The 9685-nt window shown below is 36.1% G+C and overlaps 2 protein-coding genes across 2 annotated transcripts; both read right to left on the minus strand.

The window, feature by feature from the left end:
• Nucleotides 1-3151: 3151 nt before the first annotated feature.
• On the minus strand, nucleotides 3152-4340 carry LOC133334199 (keratin, type II cytoskeletal 2 epidermal-like). The gene is made up of 3 exons (XM_061542494.1): nucleotides 4326-4340; nucleotides 3609-4248; nucleotides 3152-3381 (listed from the first exon to the last, which is right to left on the minus strand). The coding sequence occupies exons 1-3, from the start codon at nucleotides 4338-4340 to the stop codon at nucleotides 3152-3154; spliced, it is 885 nt and encodes a 294-aa protein (XP_061398478.1).
• A 3993-nt stretch (nucleotides 4341-8333) lies between these two features.
• On the minus strand, nucleotides 8334-9441 carry LOC133334200 (pupal cuticle protein 36a-like). The gene is made up of 3 exons (XM_061542495.1): nucleotides 9427-9441; nucleotides 8649-9369; nucleotides 8334-8524 (listed from the first exon to the last, which is right to left on the minus strand). The coding sequence occupies exons 1-3, from the start codon at nucleotides 9439-9441 to the stop codon at nucleotides 8334-8336; spliced, it is 927 nt and encodes a 308-aa protein (XP_061398479.1).
• Between the last annotated feature and the right edge of the window lie 244 nt (nucleotides 9442-9685).

Below are 9685 nucleotides of genomic sequence, written 5' to 3' on the forward strand. Positions count from 1 at the left end.
GTTCAACAAATTATAACAATAACGCCTTGAAAATTTATAACAACAAGAAAAGAAAAAAATGTCCATAACTCCACAAAAATATCGTCCCAGTATTGCATCGATTGATGAAGTTGATGATCGTAACCTGAAAATGGATGATGCCAAGCAACAGATTGAGGGCAGTGAAACGGCACCTCTGACCACCAATCAATTAAAATTGAATATTGATCCAAATGTGGCGGCTAAAGACTTGGAGGCACAAAATGCTCAACAGGAAAATGAGGCACAGGCGGAGACACCCATTTCAGGAGGACTGGGGTCTATGAATGGATTCCGAGGTATGTTCGACTTTCTCGCTGTCATTTCACATGTCATTCACATTTTGTAAATATTCCACATTTGTCATTGCATTAATTCATGAACATTTGTTTTGTTGTGCTCGTCGTTGTGTTGCGTGTGGTTGGTGTAGCATTTTTACTTCCAGGTCGACGTTCCTTTGATGCCCTCAAGAGTTTATCGCGCAAACGCCGTATTTTGTATATCACCACTGCTTGCCTGTGTGCCACCCTGCTGATCATTATCATCATGATGATTGCATTCTGGCCCGAAGTGCCATTCTATTTGAAGGCTGAATTATGTTTAGAAAAGGAATGTGTGGAGGCTAGTCGTCAAATACTGCTGTGGTCGAATACATCAAAGTCCCCCTGCCATGAGACTTATGATTGGGCCTGTGGAAACTTCGATCGTGAATATAGTGAAAATGATTTTTATGTCATAAAGAAGGGGGAATGGAATTATAAGACTTTTAATGAATATCAAGGTAAGTAGGGAGGAGAAAGAGAGAGAGAGGAAAGAAAAGAGACAGGCTTTTGAGCGGTGAGTTGTAATTGGTTTCTTTTTTATTTTGCAGAACTCAATGAATTAAATCGTTTCATTTCAATGCTGCCAGCCTCAACGGGTTCATATTCCGTTGAATCCATGATATCGAATTTGTATCGTTCCTGTCGCGAAATTGATTCCCTGGATAAGTCGCAATCGGAAATGCTGCTCAAAAAGGCTATGCAATCAATAGGTAAGTCAAGTTGTGTATTTTTTTCAAGGACCCCATGAAGGGTGGATTTTTTAAAGAATATTTTTTTCGAGGACTATAAGAGGCGTGGATTTTTTAAAGAATATTTTTTTCGAGGACTATAAGAGGCGTGGATTTTTTAAATAATATTTTTTAAGGACTAAAAGAGGCGTGGATTTTTTAAAGAATATTTTTTTAAGGACTAAAAGAGGCGTGGATTTTTTAAAGAATATTTTTTTAAGGACTAAAAGAGGCGTGGATTTTTTAAAGAATATTTTTTTAAGGACTAAAAGAGGCGTGGATTTTTTAAAGAATATTTTTTTAAGGACTAAAAGAGGCGTGGATTTTTTAAAGAATATTTTTTTAAGGACTAAAAGAGGCGTGGATTTTTTAAAGAATATTTTTTTAAGGACTAAAAGAGGCGTGGATTTTTTAAAGAATATTTTTTTAAGGACTAAAAGAGGCGTGGATTTTTTAAAGAATATTTTTTTAAGGACTAAAAGAGGCGTGGATTTTTTAAAGAATATTTTTTTAAGGACTAAAAGAGGCGTGGATTTTTTAAAGAATATTTTTTTAAGGCCTAACCAAGGCGTAAACTTTTTAAAGAATATTTTTTTTTTAAGGACTAAAAGAGGCGTGGATTTTTTAAAGAATATTTTTTTAAGGAATATCCAGAGGCGTGGATTTTTTAAAGAATATTTTTTTAAGGACTAAAAGAGGCGTGGATTTTTTAAAGAATATTTTTTTAAGGAAAAGAGGCGTGGATTTTTTAAAGAATATTTTTTTAAGGACTAAAAGAGGCGTGGATTTTTTAAAGAATATTTTTTTAAGGACTAAAAGAGGCGTGGATTTTTTAAAGAATATTTTTTTAAGGACTAAAAGAGGCGTGGATTTTTTAAAGAATATTTTTTTAAGGACTAAAAGAGGCGTGGATTTTTTAAAGAATATTTTTTTAAGGACTAAAAGAGGCGTGGATTTTTTAAAGAATATTTTTTTAAGGACTAAAAGAGGCGTGGATTTTTTAAAGAATATTTTTTTAAGGACTAAAAGAGGCGTGGATTTTTTAAAGAATATTTTTTTAAGGACTAAAAGAGGCGTGGATTTTTTAAAGAATATTTTTTTAAGGACTAAAAGAGGCGTGGATTTTTTAAAGAATATTTTTTTAAGGACTAAAAGAGGCGTGGATTTTTTAAAGAATATTTTTTTAAGGACTAAAAGAGGCGTGGATTTTTTAAAGAATATTTTTTTAAGGACTAAAAGAGGCGTGGATTTTTTAAAGAATATTTTTTTAAGGACTAAAAGAGGCGTGGATTTTTTAAAGAATATTTTTTTAAGGACTAAAAGAGGCGTGGATTTTTTAAAGAATATTTTTTTAAGGACTAAAAGAGGCGTGGATTTTTTAAAGAATATTTTTTTAAGGACTAAAAGAGGCGTGGATTTTTTAAAGAATATTTTTTTAAGGACTAAAAGAGGCGTGGATTTTTTTAAGAATATTTTTTTAAGGACTAAAAGAGGCGTGGATTTTTTAAAGAATATTTTTTCGAGGACTATAAGAGGCGTGGATTGTTTTAAGAATATTTTTTTCGAGGACTATAAGAGGCGTGGATTTTTTAAAGAATATTTTTTTCGAGGACTATAAGAGGCGTGGATTTTTTAAAGAATATTTTTTTCGAGGACTATAAGAGGCGTGGATTTTTTAAAGAATATTTTTTTCGAGGACTATAAGAGTCGTGGATTTTTTTAAGAATATTTTTTTCGAGGACTATAAGAGGCGTGGATTTTTAAAGAATATTTTTTTCGAGGACTACAAGAGGCGTGGATTTTTTTTTAAAGAATATTTTTTTCGAGGACTATAAGAGGCGTGGATTTTTTAAAGAATATTTTTTTCAAGGACTATAAGAGGCGTGGATTTTTTAAAGAATATTTTTTTCAAGGACTATAAGAGGCGTGGATTTTTTAAAGAATATTTTTTTCAAGGACTATAAGAGGCGTGGATTTTTTAAAGAATATTTTTTCAAGGAGGCGTATATTTTTGTAAAAATATATTTTATTTACAAATATTTTAAGTTTTAACAATTTCAACAAAAAACAATTAAAAAACTCCTAATGAGTTGTTGGTGGCAAATAGCCTGCATTTTGGCCACCAACAAAGCCTGAGGCCGATGGACCACTGCTACCGACAAATGAACCAGATCCAATAGCAGCACCGTTACCAACAACACCTCCAATAGCGCCACTTGCATTACCACCATCCAAAATACCAACAACAGATTGTTGGGGAGCAACTCCGGCATCAGTGTGTTCCGAGGTACCTTGAATTTGATCGTATTCAGCTGAAAAAAGAAAGACAAAAATAAGCAAGAATATTAGAAATCAAAAGTTGGGCAGATCAGGAAAGTAGAAGACCTTCCACAGGTCTTCTATATATATATATATATAAGATCTTCCGTAGGTCGCCGAAAGATACATGGACTCCATATCTAATCCGCTATAGATTGAGGATCTTCTATAAAAATTTGCAAATCTAAAATTTGGTTAAATCTAAAATCCTCCCCCTTACCTTGAATTTGTCGTTGGGCATGTTGAGCCTCTGCCTCAGTTTTATATTTAATGAAGAAGATCTCCGGTTTGCTTGGCACAGTGGGTGCTGGTGTAGCAATGTCATTAACTTCCAAAGCACTATCCTTTTTGGATAGAACATAAATGACAGTCTTCTCTTCTTGTGGTGCATATTCCGCAGAGAGCTTAACATTGGCATTATTCGATGAGGGAGCCTTAATGAAGACGACACGATAATTCTTTTGCGGGCGACCAATTACCAAATGTTTCGATTTCGATAAGCTATCATTATCCTCAGGAGCAGCAACGGTAATAAATTGCTTGTGGACCAAGGGAGCTTCAAAGTGTCCAGCACTGTGGGAAGCAGATTGATAGTTTAAGGCGCCACCAAATGATGAGCCTCCAAAGGAAGAGCCTCCTAAAGAGGAGCCACCAAATGAGGAACCTCCAAATGATGAACCTCCAAATGAAGAACCTCCTCCTACAATTGAGCCAGAACCAACGGAAGGTCCAGCACCAAATGAGGAACTTCCACCAAAGGCACCACCACCAATGCCTGAGCCTCCAAAGCTACCAGAAACTCCGGAGCCATAGTTATATTGAGGCTTAGCCAAAGTTAGGGCTACAAGAGAACACAAAGTCTGAAATATTCAAAACAGAGGATTGAATTATTATTAATTTTTGAATCTACGAAATCCTTTCCGCGGATTTTATTTACCAAAAATAGACGCATTTTATTGAAGTTTGTTTTTTGTAGTGATGGCCTGCCTCGAATCGGTGGTGACTGCGTGTCTGAAGCTGTCTGTTGAAACTGATACTCTAATCTGTAATTTTCAATATTTTTATAGTCAAATGTTATAAAAAATAGATGCAGCAATGATAATGTGGTTCGAAGAAGATGAAGAAGTAACCGAAGAAAAGACACGACAATTGAACGAAGAAGATGAAGTAGTGGTAAGGAAAGAAAATACATTTTGCAGGTGTTTTCGGTCTTTTTTTGCTTTTGTTTCAAAAGAGCGTGTGCATGATTTTTTGTGTTTTTTTTTTGGCTTTTGAAAAAAGGTTAATAATTATGCTTCGGCATATTGCTGCATGCATTTCATCATTTGATGAATTTATTTGACAGCTTAATTTGTATGATAAACAAATAAATTATACGCTAACAATATTGCATTGCCAAAATTGGGAGGATAATGCGACCGAATTTTTGGGTTTTTATTTTTTAAAACGATGGCGTGGCAATGTTCGTGATTTGCAGTTTTTATAGAGGTTTTATAAAGTTTCACACGAAAAATTTAATAGTGTCATATCCATTAAGGGTCTAATGTTTTGTAGGTATTTTGTAGCTAAAATACCTTAAATGGGACCTTAAAAGATAGAAGAGCTTCTGTGGATCCTCGATAGATGGACGATTTTATGTTGGTCCTCTATAGCTAGAGTTTTTCTTTTTTATTTATTCTATAGATAGAAGAGCTGTGGGTTTTTGTTTACAATATCGACGATTCAAAATTTTTCATAAAAATTAGTTTTAAAACCAGTGAGCGGAGCAGTATAGGACGGGGCCGACCATATGATACCCTACACAACTATCACGGAACTTTAACTTTATGTGGATGTTTATTTCGAGCTTGGGCAATATTTAGTTATATTTGCACCATCTTGACCGACAGCAGCACCTCTTCATTACAGTGACATATTTTCCGAATATTTCCAATATTCAGTACAACTCTTCTAATTACTTGTCCAGATTCCCTTCACCGTGGCTTGTGTTGTGATATTCGGCTTTCAATAGATCGACTAGAAGAAAACACAAAAAATTAAGTTTTCGGTCCACTTCATCCCAATATTATTATCTAATCATCGCCGAAAATTATAGACGTTGTCCTTCACCATAACTGGAACCTTTTGGAAATTTTTAAAGCGATCAGCGCTATATTTCCGCCCCTCAGTGTGGTAATGGGTTACTAAATAATATCTGAATACGTAACCACCTTAAATATTTCAGGGTAACTCCCACATCTGAGTACATACAACAATATAATTGGTATCAATTTAAAGGTCAACCACTCCTCTTGGATATACTAATAACTTCTCGGGTCTATCACCTTCAGGAATAAATATATACGCTATAGAATAGAAATTTTGTAATTTTTCCCCACAAAAGTCAAGGTCCATTTGACCCGCTAAATAATTACCGATATTTATCAAAACAGACATGCTTATTCTTTGGCCCGATCTCCTTCTCCATGTAAAAATTCGGCCTCTGGAGCCACCAGATAATCAGACAAAAATAAAGTTTTTAGTCCATTTCATCCTCTAAATATTAACCGATCTCTACCAAAAACAATAATTTTAATTGATAATTCAAATTCGAAGGTGGGGAATATCGGTCCACTCCTTCTGAAACCTCCACATAGGGGCTAGGTCTAAATGCGGCTATAGTTCATTATCGAACCTTACGTTATAATTTTTTATCTCGCTATCCTCCGCAGGTGAAATGATTACAATAGAGTCTTAGAACCAAACTCAAAACGCGGAACAAATCAGATAACTATTTTAATATAAAAAAGAGGGTTATATGGGGACTACCCCAAAAAGGGGGCGAATATTAATAATTTTTGGTAGAGAGATTTGTTACCATATACGACTACAAAATACCAAATTGCAGCAAACTCGGTTGAAAAACGCGCTCAAGAACCCCAAAATACCGAAAATTGGGGGGACCCTTATATGGGGGCTATCCGAAAAAATGGACCTATATTCATAATTTTTTGTGGAGAGATTTGGTACATATTAAGAACTCAAAATACTAAATTACAGCCAATTCGGCGAAAAATTCGATCAAAACCCTCAAAATACTGAAAATTAGGAGGTACCGTTATATGGAGGCTACCAGAAAAAGTGGACCTATATTTATACTTTTTCGTGGAAACATTTAGGACCCAATAAGAACCCAATGTACCAAATTTCAGCGAATTCGGTTGAAAGACTCGCTCAAGAACCCCAAAATACCGAAAATTGGGAGGTACCCTTATATGGGGGCTACCCAAAAAATGGACCTATATACATAATTTTTTGTAGGGAGATTTGGTACCTATTAAGAACTCAAAATAATAAATTACAGCCAATTCGGTGGAAAAATAAGATCAAAACCCCAAAATACTGAAAATTAGGAGGTACCGTTATATGGGGGCTACCAGAAAAAGTGGACCTATATTTATAATTTTTCGTGGAGACATTTAGTATCCAATAAGAACCCAATGTACCAAATTTCAGCGAATTCGGCTGAAAAACGCGCTCAAGAACCCCAAAATACCGAAATTTGGCGGGTACCCTTATATGGGATCTATGCCTAAACGTGGACCGATATATCCCAACTTCGAACTTGACCTGCCTCCAGACAAAAGACAAACATATGCAAAATTTCAGCACCCTATCTCAATTCCTTCAGAAGATAGCGTGATTACAACAGACGGACGGACAGACGGACAGAAATGGATAGATCTTCTTAGAATTTTACCCTGATCAAGAATATATATATATTTTATAGGTTCGGAAATGAATATTTCAATGAGTTACAAAAGGAATGACAAAATTAATATACCCTCCACACTATGGTGGAGGGTATACAAACGCGAATATTTCTCCATAAAAATGATTTGATTGTTTACCGAAGAATTCTCCAAAATAATTTATAATTTATGCGATCAAACCAATTGTCGAAGTTATTTTTCCACCCTGATTAAGGAAACCCCCAAACATGGTTTTGGGAATGCCTCATTATCATCTTCCGACGAAAGTCGTTAAACACGCATTTTTTCTTGATGTGCGAGAATAGATAAGAGCATTCAAGGGTAGGAACAAGTCAGGACCGTACGGCGGATGACCTATCAATTCCTATATTTTTAGGTCAGAAAAGCGCTTGTTTGAGTCGATATGTAAGAGCTCGTATTGTCATAGTGCACAATGGTGTGTCTTCTCTTGTTCGTATTTCTCCGAAAACAAACTGTGGTGTACCAGTCAGAATTGATCGTCCTACATTTGCCTATGCGGATTTATATCGCTACATGGCCCGTTTTGCCAAAGAAACAGACGAAACGACGATCACCTATAGTTTTCGGTGATGATTGGTGTCTAGATGATCGAATGACCGTATGGTCCATATTTACTTGATATATTTTGACAGAATTTTTAATCATCTATAGACCACATTTATTACCCCAACAACACGAAATATTACATGGTGAAGGGGTTCTGTCATCTTGCAGAAATTCGATCTACATTTAGATGGTTAAATGTAGCTAGACATTTGTTTGAAAAATTATAAAACAAATTATCTAAGGCGTATATTTTTCAAATATTTAATGGGTTGTATGTATTATAAACTCCCGTCATCTGAAGGTTAGGGCTGATAAAAAATCAAGTCGATTTATATCATTATGTGTGATGGTGGGGACTTTAAATGTTGAACTCCTTGTACTTTAGAACTTTTTACCGGGTTAACCTACTTTACGAGGATTTATTTGACATATATGCAAAGGAAATGACAATTGAAACCCACTTTTGTTAAACCTTCTCAGATCAGTTTTTCACCAATGAAATATAACTTCCAGCTTTATATAGAATTTTATTTATTTTTTATTTTATATAAAAAAATTTCATAACAAAATTAACTTTTTTTTTGAAAAAAGTAACAACAAAATTCGCCTCTGCTAAACTGCGGCACTTATTTGCCCGAGGGTGGCAAGTATGAGGCACCAGCATTGCCAAAGCCGGATGAGACAGCCCCACCACCAATGTGAGCTGCAGCACCACCACCAACATTTCCAGCATTATCCAAAACACCAACCACCGATTGTTGGGGAGCAACACCGGCATCTGTGTGTTCCGAGGTACCTTGGATTTTGTCGTATTCGGCTGTGGAGGAAAGAGAAGAAACAAAATATTAAATAAAGTTTTCAAAATCTCATTTATGAAGGGTCACTTGTACGATTTCAAAGAATATTTAGTTTAATTTTTTTTTTGTGATTTTCGAACTTACATTGAATCTGTCGTTGGGCATGTTGGGCCTCAGCCTCCGTTTTGTATTTGATAAAGAAGACCTCAGGCTTGCTGGGCACAGTGGGAGCTGGCGTGGCAATATCATTAATTTCCAAAGCGCTATCCTTTTTGGTGAGCACGTAGATAACAGTTTTCTCTTCCTTGGGAGCATATTCCGCCGACAGCTTAACATTGGCATTATTCGAAGAGGGAGCCTTAATGAAAACGACACGATAATTCTTTTGGGGGCGACCAATTACCAAGTGCTTGGTTTTCGACAAATTATCATTATCCTCCGGGGCGGAAACGGTAATGAATTGCTTGTGGACCAAGGGAGCTTCAAAGTGGCCAGCAGTGTGGGAGGTATGGGCATTGCTGCCATGATAATTGTGACTTGCGCCACCAAAGGAGGAAGCACCACCAAAGGAGGAAGCACCACCGAAGGAAGAGCCACCGAATGAAGAACCGCCACCAATTGCTCCAACTCCACCGAATGAAGAACCGCCACCAATAGCACCCAATCCACCAAATGAAGATCCTCCACCAATAGCTCCCAATCCACCGAATGAAGAACCACCCGAAGAGAAGCCACTGTTACCAGCAAAATTTCCAACGCCACCACCTATTCTGCCACCAACTGAGCTACCAAAGGTACCAGACACTCCACTGCCATAGTTATATTGGGCCTCAGTCAAACCAAGGACCATCAGGGTACACAAAACCTGCAAAAATAACGATTATTAAAAATTTAATTTTTTTCCTCTTCATTTCATATTTACCACAAAGCCACGCATTTTTGTTAGAGTTTAAAATTTTTTATACGATCTGCCACAGCTGCTGAAGGGAACTGTTGATTTATTTCCATTTCATTGGCAGTTTTATAGCCAAAAGAAATTCCGCTACCAAAATCATGACACTAAGTTGTTGGTCATCAAGCATTTGATAATTGTCCGGATAAAGTCGATAGTGATTAACTTCAGGGTGGGGGCTACCATCATCCAAGTAAGCAAACTCCGCTTGACCTGACCTGCTGCTGCT

This window comes from Musca vetustissima, unplaced genomic scaffold, assembly GCF_032173495.1.
Source record: "Musca vetustissima isolate MV318-11 ecotype Yass unplaced genomic scaffold, APGP_CSIRO_Mvet_v1 utg9830, whole genome shotgun sequence".
Taxonomy (NCBI): domain Eukaryota; kingdom Metazoa; phylum Arthropoda; class Insecta; order Diptera; family Muscidae; genus Musca; species Musca vetustissima.